Source organism: Falco rusticolus, chromosome 4, assembly GCF_015220075.1.
Source record: "Falco rusticolus isolate bFalRus1 chromosome 4, bFalRus1.pri, whole genome shotgun sequence".
NCBI lineage: Eukaryota > Metazoa > Chordata > Aves > Falconiformes > Falconidae > Falco > Falco rusticolus.
The window spans coordinates 79881607-79900498 of NC_051190.1; the positions used below are offsets into that span (position 1 = coordinate 79881607).

General features: G+C 40.4%; 1 protein-coding gene across 13 annotated transcripts in view; it reads left to right on the forward strand.

Moving 5' to 3' along the window:
- Positions 1-325: 325 nt before the first annotated feature.
- Positions 326-18892, forward strand: part of PHF14 (PHD finger protein 14) — a 168253-nt gene continuing 149686 nt past the window's right edge. For all 13 annotated transcript variants that reach the window (XM_037382630.1, XM_037382635.1, XM_037382631.1 and 10 more), the window contains exons 1-3: positions 326-471; positions 994-1104; positions 15147-15796. In XM_037382630.1, coding sequence (XP_037238527.1) covers position 471; positions 994-1104; positions 15147-15796 — 762 coding nt within the window. In that variant the 5' untranslated portion in view covers positions 326-470. The remainder of the gene's footprint in view (positions 472-993; positions 1105-15146; positions 15797-18892) is intronic.

Sequence of the window (18892 nt, forward strand, 5' to 3'; positions counted from 1 at the left end):
AAGCCCACACGGAACTCGGCGCTCAGAACTGGGGTTAAATAAAGCAGTTTCACACGGCTCCGCTCCCGCACAGGGAACCGCGGCGGTGCCAGACGGGGCGCTCAGCTGGCTCTCCTAACGGAGATCCGGCGCAGGCACCCCTGGGAGGGAACCGGCCTGCGCAAACGCCGCGCATCCCGAGCCCCTGCCCGCGGGAGGGGCCGCTCCGTGCCGCCGGGGCGGCGGGCGGCGGCGGCGGCGGGGGACGAGCGCTGCCCCCTCCTGGCTTCACCTGGCGCGGCGCAGGCGCGCTCAGGCCGCGCAGGCGCGGCGGGCCCGGCGGCGCAGGCGCAGCAGCGGGACCGGCCGCCGCGGGCGGGCGGGCGCGGGTCTGCATCCGGGTCGCCGCCGTGCCCATTGTCTGGGGAAGGGGCCCGGCGGCTCTTCACCCTAGGGCCCCTGCCCGCCCGCTGCTCACCTGCGCAGGCTTTAGTAAGTGATCCCCGGCGGCGCCTCCCGCCCCTGCCCCGGGGAGACGCCGGGGTGCCCGCGGAGCGCCCCCGCCGCGCTCCCGCCCCCTCCTCAGGGCGGCCCGCCGCGTCGCCGTGCCTCTGGCGGCCCTGGCTGCTCTCTCCCCGCGCCTCTCGCCGCTGGCGCTGATGGGTCACGCCAGGCTGCTGCGTCTGGCGGTGCCGGTGGCTCAGGGGGCCTCAGGCCACCCCTGTGTCCGCCCAGCCCCCCGGGGTTCCCGCCGGTGCCCGTTCCCCGGCACGACGGGAGCAGCGCGGCCCCGCTGTGGGCCCGCCCGCGCCGGTGTGCCGGCCGCCGCTCCCGCCCGCGCCGGCTGCGGGACCCCCGCCACTCGCACCTGCCGCCCGCGCTTCGGGCGCCGTGGCCGAGGCTGCCCCAGCCTGTCACGGCCCTTCTGCCTTTCCTTTTAATTTAAATACCTTCAGCGACGCCGAGTTCTCATTATGCCACAAAGTAACAATACTATGTTTTTTTTCCCTGCAGTGGACCGCAGTTCGAAGAGGAGACAAGTGAAGCCTTTGGCAGCTTCGCTGCTGGAAGCTTTAGATTATGATAGCTCTGATGACAGTGATTTTAAAGTTGGAGATGCTTCAGGTAAATATGCTTCTTCATCTCCTTGGTTAAGAACTACCTCGGTTTTGTTTTATGGTTGCTCATTTAATATCATACGGGAGACAGAATGCTGTAAGTGAACTGTTGGGACTTGGAACCACTTGAAGTTCGTTGACTGGATTGGATAACTTGCAATTCCTATGCTGTGGATAAGAAACAACTGATTAAACAAAACATCCATACAGTATTTCAATTGCAGTTAATTTTTTCTTAACAGAATTTTCATGATTTCCAAGTTTTGGCAGCAGCATTTGAATAGCTTCTGTGCTGACTGTCTCAGCTATATTTACTGATTTTTATTTCTTCAAAGAAGAGATAATTTTTGAAATATTCACTGCATTTAGTATTAAAATAACATTCTAAAGCCATTCTGTTTTGAATCAGTCTGGGTAATAGTTTGTTTTGGGCTTAAGAACTTGCCTCTTTCTCAAGGTTAGTTCCACTTGGTGAGTCAGAAGCTTAAGCGGAAAGATAATCTTTTCAGGTTTTTACTGTTTGTTACTGTAGACAAGGTGTCCACTCAGATAGCTATGCATAAAGGTGTTCACATTTCATACTAGAAGGAATGCCTTGCTTCAGACTCTTTTTGTTCTGCAGGCTTTTCTGTGTGTACAGGTTCCTGTATCTGCAGTGAACATCCACAGAAACCAAAAGTAAACAAGATGCCAAAAAAAAAAAAAGAATAAATTCAAATATATTGGAAGGAAGGGAAAGAAAGGGCAGGAACATGTTTGTGAATAAACTGCACATGATGTTCAGTGGCATATGCTCAGGGAAATAAGCAAAGAGATCCAAGATGTGTAAGATTTAAGGGAACCATTATGACAGCTCGTCAAATAACTTCACTTTGTTATTCCTGCACTGGGGTTGCTGATCTATGCTTTCATGTGGCTGTATCATGCAAAAATATTCCCAATCTCCATTTAAAGGCTTATTTTTTAACATCTGGCAAACTCCTGCTTATTAATGAACCTAAAAACGCTTAATAATTTCTGCAGTGCCAGTTTTAAGATAAGTCCTAATGCTTTTTGTTTTCTTCCCCCCAAGCCTAGGCATATTTCCCTTGATTTGTCTGCTAGAAGCAGGCTGCGGTGACTTGAGAGAGTAAGACTGATGTTATCTTACCGATCTCATGCTAAGATTTTTGGGGGCCTGTTTAATTTACCTTTTAAACCTTGTTTTAGGGTTTTTTGATCTTTCTTTTGAGTAAGGCCATTGCCTGTTGAAAAGAAAGTTTGCCATAAAAAGTAATGATTTTTAGTTCCCAAAGAAAATCTCTCTATTCTGGAACAGTGGTGTAAGCAGGATTTAAGGTAAAAGGAAAACTGGAAATGGAGTATGGGAGAACGGACACATAATTCAGACCAATATATTATTTGATTAAAAGACAATCAGTAATTAATAAAACATAAGGGATAAAGCTTCCTGACTCAACTATGTCTAAATGGAGAGGATTCACTTGTAATTGATGCCCTTTTTGACTTTTAGGGTATGGTATGTGCATGTGGGGGGTGGTCAGTGTCCAGTCTGACAGTATTTTAATGTCAGTTTCACTTTGAGGAAGTTGGCTGGGTTTTCCCTTAAAAAAACAACATTGAATTGAAACAAGCATATGAGTTAACCCACAAGTTTTTATGAATATGAGATGCAGTAAGAATTTGAGAAGTAAGTACCTTAGGAAAGAGTCGGCATTTCTGAATTTTTGTATTCAGTCTCCTGATGCCTTGGTAAATTTTTTTCATTACATACAAAATGTTTTTATAATTGCTGTTTGGTGTTCATATATCTCATCTTGCACTGTTTTAACGTTTCAGAAGCTGTATCTATCACTTACAGTAGAAATTAATGTTCTGTTTAATAAAATTTAAAATTTGGTGAAAACACTTTGAAATAGCAGCAGAGTTTGGCATTTTACACTTCATTCAAAGATTTTCAGTATGACAGGAGAAAGTTGTGATGGTTTGGAGAACCTGGGGAATAGAAAGTTATTAAACATGTAACCTCTTAAGTTGAAAGAAAAAAGAAACATTTCTTATTTGTATTACAAAGTTCTGTTTCAAATATTCTACAAGTGTTTATTTAACATCTGTGCTGATTTAAAATGAAGCTGTTACAACATAGCCTTGAATTTGGTTGTACCTAGTCCATTTAGATTTGGATGAAAGAAGTGGTAAAACAAAAAAACCTTTTTTTACACACACACATGTATATAAATAAAAATAATTTTGAAGTTTTATATATATATATATATAAATGTGTGTAGATGCACAAACAAACCTACTAGACAAATTCTGGATTGTTGCTAATGGAAAACAGGTTTTCCTTTTTTGCACTGTGGATTCTGCCTTCAAAGCATAATGTTTATTTCTCCAGTACAGGCAGGGCTGTTGCTCTTTTTCTTCTTTCAATGGCTGTAGAGGTCTCTCCACACGCAGCCTGTTGCAAATCAGTGTTTAGTATTTGTTTGAATTCAGAATTTCATTGCATAGTTTGCTTACAAAGGGAAACAGTTGTGACAGAAGGAAGAAGCAGTCTTTCTGCATTGAAAATGACCATAACTTCCACTCATGCACTCAGAAAAGTCCTGTAAGTATGGTGATTTCACAGCTCTGCAATGTATATTTGATTCACAAATGCACATATAGGTGTTTAAAAAAACAGAACCAATTTGAAAATTGAAAGTTAAATTTAAAGGACTTTAAATACTGAATTAAAAGAATTCTGAAGTTGTTTACTCTCTGTTGAATATGTTGCATCGATGTGTATGAGCTTCAGGATGTTAACTGATATGTGCTGGTAGGTGATAGTGTGGAGGTCTAGGAGGACTGAGCCTTGAACATTTTAAGCTTTTACGCATGTTCATTGTTCTGTCAGATTTCTGGGAATATGAGATGGAGTGAGGATTTGAGAAGTTGCTATTAAGTACTTTAGGAAGGAGTCGGCATTTCTCAATTTTTGTATTCAGAGTCCTGATGCCTTGGTAAAATTTTCATTACAGAAAACATTTATAACCACCTAACCACCATTTCCAACAAAAAAAAAGAAAATATCCATAGGAGATATGGCCTTTGCTTACAGTGTAGTTAGTTTCTTTTCTTTTGGATTTAGGTCACCAACAGGCAATTACTGCCTTTTCCATTTTAAAGATCTTATCATTCTGACATCTCTTTAGGGAAACTGATTTTAGAACTGTTATAGTCTTTTAAATTTACTTTACATAAATAGTTTTCAGGCCTGTGGGCTTTTCATTATATAATACTGAATGAAGTAATTTTTTAATGGCTTCTCTGTTTCTGCATAATAGAAAGTATTAATGCCATATTTTGAAGTACTGTATTTTTCTGGGTTTTATAAACATCTTGAAAATTTGTTCCTTGAGTAAGAATGTCATGTAATCTTTATGTGGGATCAGTCAAAACCCCTGCCCCTTTGGAATCAGAACATACAAATACAGGTGCTGTAATATACTCAACTGAAATTTTTAAATAATATGTTTCACAGTACGGATCAGTTATTTGAAGTTTTGCTTTTAAGTTAACGAGAGCATACTTTGGGTATTTTGTTGGTGTTTTTTTTTTTCCTTTAATGAGAGCAGCTGGAGGTATACTGATGTCAGAAAACAGTGTAGAATAATTCGCAGCAGGATTCCAAAGCAAGGATTTACCACTTTCTTTTCTCTATTTGGTGGAGTTGGTCAGTTTTGGCAGCTCATATCTGAAATTGAAATGATGCAGAGAAATGTTGTGTGGTCCCTGAACAAGAACGATGTGTGACTTTAAAGACTGGCTTTCTATCTCAGTGTAGCTAAGAAGAGCATAGCTGAATGCGGCCTTGAAGAACTGGGTTCTGTCACTACTGGTGCAAGTCTTGTAGACTCAAATTTTTAGAGACATTTGTAAATGTTTGGGGTTTTGGTGTTGAGTGTGGAGCCTGACTTGCATAACTACTATGTACTGTTACTGCAAATGAGGTCAGTAGGAGCTCTGTTTAAAATACGTAATGATCTATATAAATGCATATATTAGGTATTCTGAAAAAAATGTGACTTGATCTAGAAATAAAAAGTTGCAATTATCTTTCTGTAATTCGTTTTCTCTTAGCACAATGGAGATTCCACTTTTGCTTTCCTGTACAGGATATTGTAATATAAAGGTTTGTGAAGCAGCAAAATACTGTAGTGGTAAACGCTACTGAAATATTGATGAAAAAACTCATACATTTGCTTTTGAGAATAAACTGAAGTGATATGCCGTAGAAGAGCTGTAGGGTGTTTCAATAGACAGCAAAGGTAAGATAAATTATCATAAAGCTAATAATTAGTAAATTATCACATAATTGCACTCTCTTAATTGTTACGATTATTTAAAAACTTGACTTTGCTGCTGTAATGTGTAGTCCCTCAGAGTGGAATTCCCAAGGGCTTTTCCCCATTGAGAAAATGGAAAATACGGGCATTATGTTCTCTTGCGTTATCTTCATCCCAAGTGAGATCTTTTATCTGTACAGATGTCTGCCACTTGAAGTAACACTTTGGAGTGACTGACGAGCATTTTGAACTTGCATTCTCTTTGGAAACACCCGAGTTTTTGGTTCTTCCATGTGTTTACTGACAGGAGTAATGTAACAGAAATCTAGGCTTTCATTCCAGTGTCCGGGCAGGGTGGATTTAGTGATGGGATGACATTATTTTTTGTTGTTTTCCTCTTATTGTGACTCTGTGCCTTGTCTTTACAGTCTCTGTCCCTTACCAGAACCCTTGCTCACCAGTTCAGTGTCATTCTACTTGTTCAGTCAGCCTTGAACAGCATTTTCATGGTCTCCTACTTTACTACTCTGTCTTGCATCTCCTCTTTTTTGTGCGTATGTCCATCTCTTGTTATTTCCTGCCACATGGAGAAGATTCTTCTGTGCTTTGTTACCTGCAGTGTGGTGGATGGTCTGTTTGCAGCCTGGCTACTTCTGAGAGTCTAGACATGATCAGTGAGGATGGAATGTTTCAGGTGTTCCTTGAGCATATGCTTGTTACAGTGTCTCAGAGACTTAGACTTAGCATGTCCAACCTACATGTTCAGCAGTCTCCCAGATGTCACTTTCTTTGTATAAGATGTGAAGCTCTTACGAGTTTCTTGGAAAAAATATATATTCTAGCTCACTATTCAATAATTTGTATTGGAATCAATTTTTTTGGATTATTTAGGACTGCAGCTTTGCTGAGGGAAGACATGGGATATGGACTACTTCATCCCAAAGAAGTAAAGTTTGGTAACATTAAAAATGAAGAAGGTGAGAAATGTCAAGCAAATTCAAGACATAGGATAGCCAGTTCCATCTGTGTTATCTAACATTGGATATAAGGCAGTTCACAACAACTGAAGTCAAAAGTTGGCAACCTTTAGTTTTGAGTGCTTTTATGGCTTGAATAGACATCTACTGAAACACTGTGTGATATAATTAATGCTAGTGATACCATTATTCACTAATGCAGAAATGAGGAAACGGCTTACTAAACTTCCATTTATGTTTCTCTTCCATCCTTTTTTTTTTGTTAAATTAAACACTTCTGAAACAAGTGTAATCACAGATCAGTGTTCAGTTTCATTTCCTACTCTGCCCAGTCTACATCTGCAGGTAATACAGATTAGATACTTTCTTTCAAAACATGATTTGAGAAGTGAATTTCACTCCTTAAATCAGTAATATTGTAATCTGTATTGGTTTTGTTTTGTATGTTCTTAATCATGTTAACTTTGGATGGTTCCATTTGGTTTTAACTGCCAGCATTACCAGTGTTGAATTTCCACTAGTCTACCGATGTTTAATCTTTATACTTGGCAAAATAGCTTAGAAAGCCAGTGGTGTATATCTAACTGATGTTAGATTCTCTTTGAAGTTATGTTTTAAGTGAAGCATTAAGCCTTCTCAGTTCTTACTTTCAGTATAGTTATGTCAGTCTTAACATAATGGACCTCTGTGGCTTTAGTCTAATAGACAATTGTGATCAGGATTTTGCTGGTTATGTGACTCTGCCTTTAACAATCTAAAAGTTCATATTTTCCATTTATGATCTAGGTTTTCCTGCCTTATTTTTACATTCGGTTATTAATATCAGAAGTTTTAAGCATTTCCTTAAGGTATTTTTGAGTCTTTAGAATTATTTGCAATTTCTAGATCAGATGTACAGGAAGTCCAGCTCCTTTTACACATATGGTGTAGCACATGCGCAAAGGAGTTTTTGTGACTTGAGCTGTTCCTGCAAGGAGATTTATGGGCAGAGGTTGTTGCCAAAAAACACTTTCTGCAACGCTTTCCACTTTCCCTGTCTGTCAGGATGCAGACATGTCTGGGTGAGGGATTGTCTATGGTGTTTAACATGTGTTTTAGGAGACATGCCTGCGTAATTTCATGTTGTCATGTCAAAGACTTTTTTTGTCTGCCTTGTGACTGGGAGAAAGGAGGCTAAGGGATCACTAGACGGGGTGATGGTGATGGAATGGATTTAACCTCCAAAAGAATGAAACTCACTTGTATCCTGTTTTTTGTTACCACCCTCGAAAAGAGGGTACTGTGAAGCATGCTGTGGGCTGGATAACTTGTTACAACGGTTCCTGTAGATTATTATTGAACAATATTATTTAGTAGAAGTAACTTAAGGCATGGTAGTTGTTTTCTGTATTGCATGCTTAGTTTTTCATTTTTTTTACTCCTTTTCAATGTTCCAGAATCCTAGATTGTATTCTTCATATGTAGCTTTGAGCACCTGGGTAAAGGCTTAACCAGATGAGACTCAGTGGAAAAAACCACAGCTTTCTAAAATTATTCCAGATGCTTCTCTTCTGCTATCTAGAGTTGGTTAGGCTTTGTTAGTGGAAGAGGCAAGCCCAAGATTGAGTCTGTGATTCCCTGTAAGTAGGTTATTCTTCAGAGTTCACTTATAAACAAGCAATAAAGCTGCTTTTACAGAGTTACTTGTTAAGCTTAATACTGCATGGACATGGAAGAATCAGGCAGTCTTCTGTGAGTGGGTGGCCATGTACCTGTGTAGCATTTACTGTCTATATACATGAATTCTGTTAGAATTTAAAAAAAAAAATAAAAATCATGAGGTACCATGTTTAAACTTGCTTGTAAAATGGTCCTGAAAAACTCTGGGAGGATTTTTTTTAACTGCTGTAGTGATTTGGGTTTTGAAGTCTTTTGCATAATACATATTATACAAGACTTAGCTGATGTGGAGATTAGTAGTTACTTTTGTTTATCTTTATTACTCTTTTTCTTATGTTAATTCTGGAGCATAATGTTCCATCCTGGAGAATTCCTCTCAGAATTATCCTCTTTGGATTTGACTGCCACCTGCTGTTGTGCTTGGTAAAGCTAAAGATCCAAAGTGTACAGGAATAAATGATGCCTGTCTTACAACTGTTCTCTCATATTTGTTCACAGTGGAACTCTATCTTCTTCACTGTTTGATGGCATATCTGGCCCCATCTTTCATTGAGAGTAGCTTGACTTCTCTCCCATAGGGAATAACAAGATACGGTTGCCAATTTGAAAGAGTAATTTTTTAGAAATTTCTTTCAAGGAGAAAATTGTATACTACAGCCTCTTCCTAACTGAAAGTGCATCTGACAGAACACCACCTGCAAAAATAGCTGTTATCACAGAATAGCTCCTTCTAGAAAAGCACCTATCACAGCGGATGCATTCAGACAGAAGAGCGATATCCCTTACTATAGGTGTCTCTGGTGTGTACATGCATGTAGAAAAGAGTACAAAGCATTATGTGCAGGCAGAAGGCAAAGAGAATTTGAAGAAGTGAATTAAACTATGTTTATTTGTCCTCTGCTTTATATTGTTTGCATGCCATAAAGCAGTTAGTATTCTCAGTGCTGTAGTATTGATGTACCATAATCACTGTTGGTAGAGTGGTGCTAAAGGTTAAACTATACACAGACTAAGATTCCCCCCAAAAATGACATGCAGACTTAAATTTACAAGAAAACTAAGCATATTTAGAAATGGAACAGCACAGTTAAAGCATCCAAACAAAATGCTGTAATGGAGTTATGGTGGGAAAGTGAAACAAAACGGTATAAGGTAACTTAAAAATCCAGTTAAATTAATTTCAACATGGTAAAACCATATACTTCCTATTTACAGTGAGACAAGTAGTGCACATTGACACTCAACCTGTGAAATAAGATACAAAAATGCATTTTGCTTTTAAACATACATATGACATTTAATCTATAATATAAATGCCTAGTGTGAGAGTCTAGCTTTAGGAGTTGTAAAGTGTTTATGAGAGCTGCCAAACATCATAGAATCATAGAATCATTTAGGTTGGAAAAGACCTTTGAGATCAAGTCCAACTGTTAAGCTAGCACTGCCAAGTGTACCATTAAACCGTGTCCGCAAGTGCTATGCTATGTTAAATACGTCCAGGGATGGTGACAGAACTGCTTCCCTGGGTGGCCTGTTCCAATGCCTGACAACCTTTTCAGTGAAGAACGTTTTCCTGATATCCAATCTAAATCTCCCCTGGTGTAACTTGAGGCTGTTTCCTCTTGTCCTGTTGCTTGTTATCTGGGAGAAGAGACTGACCCCTACCTGTCTACAGCCTCCTTTCAGAGCCTTCCCTGAGCCTCCTTTTCTCCAGTTCCCACAGCTGCTCCTCATAAGAACTGTTCTCTAGACCCCTCACCAGCTTTGTTACCATTCTTTGGATACACTCCAGCACCTCAGTGTCATGTAGTGAGGCACCCGAAACTGAACAAAGTATTTGAGGTGCAGCCTCACCAGTACCGAATACAGAGGGATGATCACTTCCCTAGTCCTGCTGACCACACTATTTCTGATACCAGCCAGGATGCTACTGACCTTCTTGGCCACCTCAAGCACACTGCTGGCTCATACTCGGCCAACTGTCAACCAATACCTCCAGGTCCTTTTCCACCGAGTAGCTTTCCAGCCACTCTTCCCCAAGCCTGTAGAGTTGCATGGGGTTGTTGTGACCCACCTGACACTTCTCCTTGTTGTACATCATACAGTTGGCTTTGGCCTGTTAATCCAGCCTGTCCAGATCCTCCTATAGAGCTTTCCTACCTTCAAGCAGATCAATGCTCCTGCCCAGCTTGGTGTTGTCTGCAATCTTACTGTGGGTGCACTCGATCCCCTTGTCCACGCTATTGATAAAGATATTAAACAGAACTGGCCCTAGTACTGAGCCCTGGGAACACCACTTGTGACTGGCCACCAACTGGATGTATCTCTGTTCACCACCCCTCTTTGTGCTTGGCCATCCAGCCAGTTTGTAACCCAGCAAAGAGTACCCATCCAAACCGTGAGCAGCCAGTTTCTTCAGGAGAATGCTGTTCTGGAAATGGTGTCAAAGGCTTTGCTAAAGCCTAGGTAGACAACATCCACAACCTTTCCCTCCTCATCCACTAGGCAGGACACCTTGTCTTAGAATGAGGTCAGGTTAGTCAAGCAGGACTTGCCTTTCATAAAACTTTCATAAAACTGACTTGGCCTGATCACCTGGTTGTCCTGTATGTGCTGTGTGGTGGCACTCTGGATGGTTTGCTCTGTAACCTTCCCCGGCACCAAGGTCAGGCTGACAGGCCTGTAGTTCCCCAGATCCTCTTTCCAGCCCTTCTTGTAGATGGGCATCACATTGGCTAACTTCCAGTCTTCTGGGACCCCGCTAGTTACCCAGGACTGTTGATAAATGACAGAAAGTGGCTTAGTGTGTGATGTGGAGCCTGAATCAGGTGCAGCTTTGTGCCTTCTTAACTCAACCTGAACAGCCTTTCCACACATCCTGCCAAGGGCCCTACAATGGATGATAGGCATGGCCTTTTTGGTTAAAAACAAAATGGGGGAATTGTAGAGGAATGAAGGCAGTGGGTTGATTTGCATTGATAATATGCAGCTGTGGCCTTGCCTCAGCGGCAGTGGGTTGATTGAGATGGATGATGTGCAGCTGTAGCTTGTTCTGATAAGTAGTTTAATAACACTGAGGATTGTGGGAGAGGTGGTTGAATGTAGGAGGAGCAGTGTGGTCTGACCTTTGGAGGAAGAAGAAACAGCATGGGTAGTGGGATCTGACTGATGGTGAAACCCTTGTTGCAGCCTCCTAGTTTGTTTTTGCTGCAACAGGTGAGCACTTCCACCAGCTCCCTCAGTACCCCTGGGTGGATTCTGTCTGGTCCCATAGGCTTGTGTGTGTCTTAGTGGTGCAGCAGGTTGCTAATCATTTCCCCTTGGATTATGGAGGCTTCATTCTGCTCCCCATCCCTGTCTTCCAGCTCAGGGGGCTGGGTAGCCAGGGAACAGCTGATCTTACTATTGAGACTGAGGCAAAGGTGGTATTAAGTTCCTCAGCCTTTTCCTCATTCTTTGTCACTGTGTTTCCTCCCACATTCAATAAAGGATGGAGGGTCTCCTTGGCACTCCTTTTGTTGCTGATGTATTTGTAGTAACATATTGTATTGTCTTTTATGGCAGTAGCCAGATTAAGTTCTAGTTGGGCTTTGTCCCTTCTAATTTTCTCCCTATGTAACCTTAAGACATCCTTATGTTAATCTGGAGTTGCCTGCCCCTTCTTCCAAAGGTCATAAACTCTCCTGTTGTTTCCTGAGTTCCAGCCAAAGCTCTCTGTTCAACCAGGCTGGTCTTCTTCCCTGCCAGCTTGTCTTTTGGCACATGGGAATGGCCTCCCTTTAAGATTTTCTTCTTGAAGAATGCCCACCCTCCTTGGACTCTTTTGCCCTTCAGAACTGTGTCCCAAGGGACTCTGCCAACCAGGCTGTTAAACAGGCCAAAGTTGGCCCTCTGGAAATCCAAGGTAGCGGTTCTGCTGACCCCCATCCTTACTTCTTTGAGAACTGAAAACTATAATTTTTTGGTCGCTGTGCCTAAGACAACCTCCAACCATCATATCACCTACGTGTCCTTCTCTGTTCACAAACAGCAGGTCCAGCGAGGCGCCTTCCCTAGTTGGCTTCTCACCAGCTCTGTCAAGAAGGTATGTTCCACACATTCCAGGAACCTCCTAGGCTGTTTCCTCTCCGCTGTATTGCATTTCCAGCAGACGCCTGGTAAGTTGAGGTGCCCCATGAGAACAAGGGCTAGCAACTGTGAGACTTCTCCCAGCTGCTTACAGACTATTTCATCTGCCTCTTCATCCTGGTTGGGTGATCTATAACAGATGGCCACCAGGATATCGGCCTTGTTGGCCTTCCACTTGATTCTTACCCACAAACACTCAGCCCTGTCGTCACCATCATTAAACTCTAGACAATCAAAATGCTCTCTAACGTAGGGGGTTACCCCACCGCCTTTCCTTCCTTGCTTGTGCCTCCTGAGGAGTTTATAGCCATCCATTGCAGCACTCCAGTTGTGCGAGTCATCCCACAGTGTGTCTGTGATGGCGACTATGTCGTGGTTTCCCTGCTGCACAATGGCTTCCATGTCCTGCTTGTTGCCCAGTGGTGTTGATGCACATCAGCTGGGCTACTGATCCGACCGCCTTTTTTGGATGTAGAAGCCCTAATTGCTGTGTGACCATTCTCCGGCACTTCCATGGTTTCTAACACATCAATAACCTTTGCGTCTTTGCTGCCACATGGATCTTCATTCCCTACCTCCACGGCAGACAGAAGAACCTTGCTAGCACACTGTCCCTCAAACACTGGCATGCTGCTCCCAGGTTTTATTACTTTCCCCCTTCAAATCAAATTTAAAACTCTTTCAGTGAGCCCTGCTATCTTGTGTGCAAAGATCCTTTTCATGCTTTGAGGCAGGTGTACCCTGTCTCTTGCCAGCGGGCCTGCTGACCCACAATCAAGACCCCCAAAATTCTGCCAGTGACACCAGATTTGGACAGAATGGTTTTGGTTGCAAAGGACCTTTAAAGATCATCTAGGCCAAGCCCCTGCTGTGAACTGGAACATCTGTCACTAGATCAGGTTGCTCAAAGCCCCATCCAACCTGATCTTGAACGCTCCTAGTGATAGGGAATCCACATCGTCTCTGGGCAACCTCTTCCAGGGTTTCACCACTCTTATTGTAAAAGGTTTCTTCCTTGTGTACAATCTAAACCTTGCCGTCTTTCAGGTTAAAACCGGTCTTCCTTTATCTGTCAGTACAGGCCTTGGTAGAAAGTCTCTTTCTTATAAGCCTCCTTTATATACCATAAGGCTGTGATAAGGTCTCCCTGGAGCCTTGTCTTCAATAAGCAGAACAACCCAAGTCTCTCAGCCTTTCTTCATAGGAAAGGTGTTTCAGCTATCTGTCCATTTTCGTGGCCTTTCTCTGGACCCCGTGTAACAGGCCTATGAATACATATCCAAACAAAGCTACTGTAATGTTAAAAGAATTTTTCAGTTTGCATAGTAGTTAATATTTGTTTTTATTTCCTAGGCATGCCTGAAGAGTGTTCTGATATTTCAAAACTTCAGTGAATGATGTTGTACTTCCATTACTACCATTAAGGCCGGTAGGCGTAGGGAAATGACTGATTTACTCTCTTCTCAAAAGACTGTACAGTAACTTATGTTACTGCATTCTCTCTCCCCTCCCTCCCTCTCCCCCTCCCCCTGGCTCTATAAAGTTTAGAACATTTGCAGGAAACTTTTACTTTCTATTAGCTTGTAAGAGGACTGTTAACTTTACTGTCCTCATCAGTAGTAGTAGTGGTGATGGATTTATTTTTTTGTGGATAATTATGTGGTCTCCTCATCAGATATTTCCACATACAGGTATACGCAGAGAAAGACAAAACTGACCATTATGTCAAAGTAACAAGTGAGTTACTGGCTAGTCATAGTGTTCTGTGGGATGGAAATAAATGCCATGTGAAGTGTGTTAGCACACTGGCCCCATTGTTTATTTAGCTGTGTACAGAGATGGATGTCCAAAGAAATTCTTTATGTAAGGTAAAAGAGTTGTGGGGTTTTGTGTGGTGACTGAATTAAGAATTTTTTAAAAAATTTTCAAGTCTGAACGTGTTTCTTCTTTATATCTATGTGACAGTGTGCCTCAAGAACTTGGTGATGGCTCTGGACAAAATGAAAACTAGGCATAGCCTTACTGATCCCTGTGTTGGATCAAGCAACCTTGTATTTTCTTGTTAATTTTAAAAAATATTTTCAGAGGTTTTCTTCATTAAAACTAATACTGTAAATGAAAGGTAGTAGGTGAATATAAGTTGAAAGATAGTAAAGGTGGATGAGGTTTATAAAATTTAACAAGTTCACTTGCCATTTTTTTCAGTATTTTTTTGCATGTACTTAATAGTACAGTTGCCTTATTTTTGTAATTGTTTTTTCATACAAATCCTCTTCTGCTCTTTTCTATTGCACAGATTGGCCTGTGCTAATGGAAGTAGTGACTACATAGAGAACAGTACCTACCTTGTGAGTGGTATAAGGTTAGAATTCGTGCATTTGTTGTGCAGCTGCAACACTGAATGAGTCATAGTTTATGTGGGATTAATAAGTGAAATGAAAAATTAAAAGAGCCCCCAAATCTAGAAAGACAAACGTATATTAAAAATGAAGGTGTGGGATTATTCATACTATTGGTAGTACTTGTTACATAAACTCTTCATTTTGTAATTTCAAACCTCTTCTATTGGATAGCTATTTTATTTTGAAGATTTAGAAAGCAACTCCAAAAATTAAAAACTGGAATGCTCTTTCTTTAAGATGTGACTTCACATGGAAATTATTCTGTGCTACTGCTTATTGTTAATATGAGCTGCAGTTCAAAGGAACATTTAACCTTCATTTAATAAATTCTGCCATCTTTTTTTTGCCATCTTAAAATGCACTCATGTTTAACAGATTCTCAACATACCACTCGAAATAGCAGTGTTTGGACACCAGCTGAAAAAATAGGTGGAATACCTTATGAGGGAGGAACATGCATCATTCTTTTGTTTAGCAACTTGCTTCAACAGATTTTATTTTTGGGGGTACATTTGTGTCGGAACTTTTTTTAAATTTTCATATGCTCAACAGATTCTGAAGGAAGTGGTCATGGGAGTGAAGATGCATCAAAGGACAGTGGTGAAGGTTCCTGTTCTGAATCAGAAGAAAATATCTTGGAGGAGGAACCAGCAGAAGAGAAAGTAGAAGAACAACAGCCAAAAAGCTCCACTGAAGAAGAAGTGCCAACAGCAGATAAAGAGGTGATTAAAACTGAAAAGAAAGAGCAAGAAGATGAAGAAGAAAAGCCAAAAAAGAAGAAAGAGAAGGAGAAAGCAGCTGAACCTGATGCTGTGGCTGATGAGCAAACAAATGAGCCAAAAAAATGGAATTTGCGCAGGAACCGACCTTTGCTGGATTTTGTGTCAATGGAAGAACTAAATGATATGGATGACTATGATAGTGAAGATGACAATGACTGGCGGCCTACTGCTGAGAAAAAAAAAGGAAAAAATGCACTGCGAAAAGAGGGGAGTGATGGAGATAACGAGGACGATGAAGATGATGGGAGCGGAAGTGATGAGGATGACAATGATGAGGAAGGTAATGAAGAAGATAATAGCAGCACGGCTAGTGATGGAGGATCAAAGAAGAAGAAGACTAAAGTTCTTAACAGGAATAATGCAGATGATGAGGAATTGACAAATGATAGCCTGGCTCTTTCACAAAGCAAGAGTAATGAGGTAGTGCAACCAACTTTCTATAATATATCTGTTGACAAAATGGAAACTACTCCCCAGTAGCTATTCTGTTAATTTGAAAGGTTAAACTGATTGGCTGGAATTGTGTTTACAGGGATAAGCGAAGCAGCAAAATCGTGCTAAATGAGCACTGCATATTGAGTAATCTTGCTTGGACCATTTGGCCAATCTAATGCCACTAAAGGCAATAGAGAGACTTCTCTTGGGTTTAGAGGGGGTTGGATTAGTTTTAACACAAATAGGAGGTCCAATATGCAAATCAACATGTATTAGTGAGACTTTGAGTTCTCTTTTAGCGTAATTGTTGCATATCTGTAATGTCGTAAAAGTTAAAAGCATCTGTGACATATTCATAATATAGCTAAATGATAGATTATTCTTTATCTTAGCCCTTCTTTTGTGACAAACAGCAAAGTCTGAACACTAAGTATTCACTGACGGAAGAATCCTAAGTTAAGAAATGTGCACACTGGGTTTAAAATCAAATAGGATAATTGTGATAATTTATGTTGGGCTTGCTTTTAATGCTCACAAATGAAGTAATTTCTTACAGTACTAAACCACATTTGGGAACTAATATTATATTAAATATCTTCTGATTGCAGAATATGAAAATTATCCAAGTGTTTGGTAATGCCATTTTTTTTCCCCTGTGCACAATTACAGTTGCCTTGAAGGTTGTGCCTGTGGAAGAATTAAGATATTAGGCTGTCAAGGTGGTTGACTTCATATCCTGCAGTAGCAAAATTCTGAACAAAGTAAAAAGAGTTGCTGTAAAATCTACATTCAATTTTCAGGAAATAATTGCAATGTCAACATAACATTTGAAAAATGCTAGTGGTATGACACTATTTAAAGTTTTGCTGTTCCTTTTAATCTTTATTTTAACGTGTAAAATGGCAGGAAGCTAAACATTATTCAGAGGAATCAGTTGTCTCTGTTTCAGATACTTTGTTTTTTATTTTATATATATGTACACATATATATGATTACAAATGAACTGTGCTGTTTTAATTACTAGTAATAATTGTGACTGGAAAAAAATATAAATCTGTTGGGTTTTTAAAAAAAATTTTGCATAGGCATCTTCTTTTACTGTCTAGCTCTGTAATTCTAGTATTGTTACCCGTATTCTCTTGGCTCAGGAGCTGAAAGTGTTCTGCCAGTCCTGATGATCAGACCTTCAAACAGAGATAGGCAATTTTCTTTCAGTGTTTCCCATATCAGAATGGGGGTGTGAGTCTGCATTCTTAGGGATGTGTTCTTGAATATGTCCATAATTTCTATTGGCTTGAAAAGTTAGGCCTGTTTCAGAAATCCAGAGCGCTCTCTGATGTGTCTTTTGCGAAGTTTCTTAATATGCATGGGCCTCAGATTCTGTTCTTGCCTTGGATTTAGGACATTGATCAAAAGATAAAAACAAAGTTTGAAAATTTGAAGTTCAAATTATAATTTTGTACCTGATAATTTATCTTTACTGCATGTAAAGCAAAGTACTGATTATGAACAGGACTGTAACAAGGAGTCTTTCAACAGTGAGTATCTTAGAGTGGATTATAGATTAATTTTTAGATTGATACTCAACTGTGTGAGTATAGCAGTAGTATTTCCACTACTACAATATTTTAAAATAGTTTAAAAAAAAAAGTAAAAAGTCTTGTCTAGTAGACAAATCTCACAAAATCTCATTACACTGCAGAAGTTAAGTTCTAAGAAAGCCAAATGTCTGAATGTATAATTAATTTATGAAATAATGTTCCAAGTAATTAACTCTGAACATGTTGTCATATCCTTAATATGCATTCTTCCTTTATTTACTTTTTGGGGGTGGGTGTTGGAGTGGGTTATTTGTTGGGGTTTTTTTCTGTGTGATTTTTATTTTATTTTTTCTACAATTTACAAAAATATTTTGAGGTTTGCATATACACTATTTTAACCTGTGCTGTAATGAAATACTATGTGCTTTTCTGCTGTATTAAGCACAGAATGTAAACTTAGATTTCTTTTCTAGGGTCAGGCATCATTAGTAGATAAATGGTGCTTTTCTGTTTTTATAATTGCTACCACTTTATGGGATTCTTCTGTTCTCAGTGTGGTTGTGTTTTGTTTTTTTTTTAATTATTCCTTTAAACTTCAAAGTATATAGGCATATAGTTTGAAATGCTCACTTTCTTCATTAACACCACAGAAATGGAAATTATGTAGTGATTCAGCTAAAATCCTTTCTCTCACTTGGGTAGGGAACAGGACTTGTTCAGGAGTTGGCAGCAGTCATCACCTCTATGTAGAAGTTCCCATGCTTTAGACAAGTAGGGTCAGCTTCTGGGATAGGGTCTTTCAGGTGCTTACATGGACTAAGTAAGGGAGGGCAGCATGTTCAGATCACTCCCTTTCCATGTCTGCATAGAAATAGTTACTGTACTGTCCTGTTTGACCTGTTGGCTGTCTTCACACAAGGTAAACAATAATGGATGGGGATCCTAACATTAGATCCAAATTTGTTGCCCTTCCATCATTGCCTGGTGTGGGGTTTTTTTTTTTGCCCATGTTTGCATATGTTCGCACTGCCTAAATAGCTAGCCTTATTTCAGTGTGGCTTTTACAGTGCAACTTTGTTTATTTAATTTAAAGTAATAGTTTGTTTTTTGGTTTCTTGGTTTTTTTTCTTCTTTTTTTTTTCATTACCAGACCTTGGGCTTCTGTAACAGTAGAAGTAGCAGATTTCTTTTACACTTCTCTTAGTGAAGACAAATAACAGTTAAAGTTGAAGGTATTGTCAGAAAAAAGCTGACTGCTGTAGAGTTGTGAGGTGCATCTGAGAAGCCTATGACGTTGCACAATTAATCTGCCAGAGTTAGGCACTGTAATGCCATTTTCCTGTCTATAATGTGAATGGTAAGCTACACATGGGTATTTTGAATTATGATGGGGCACAGTATTTTTGAAAAAAATGTGCAGGTTTCTTGCTTTCCTCAAAATGCTTTGCAACTTTGTCCTAAAAGGAGGATATTGGAAGAAATGCTCCATAAATCTGATCTCTGTAGTAGAGAATCTTGTATTTTTCACATTAGTTGCCTT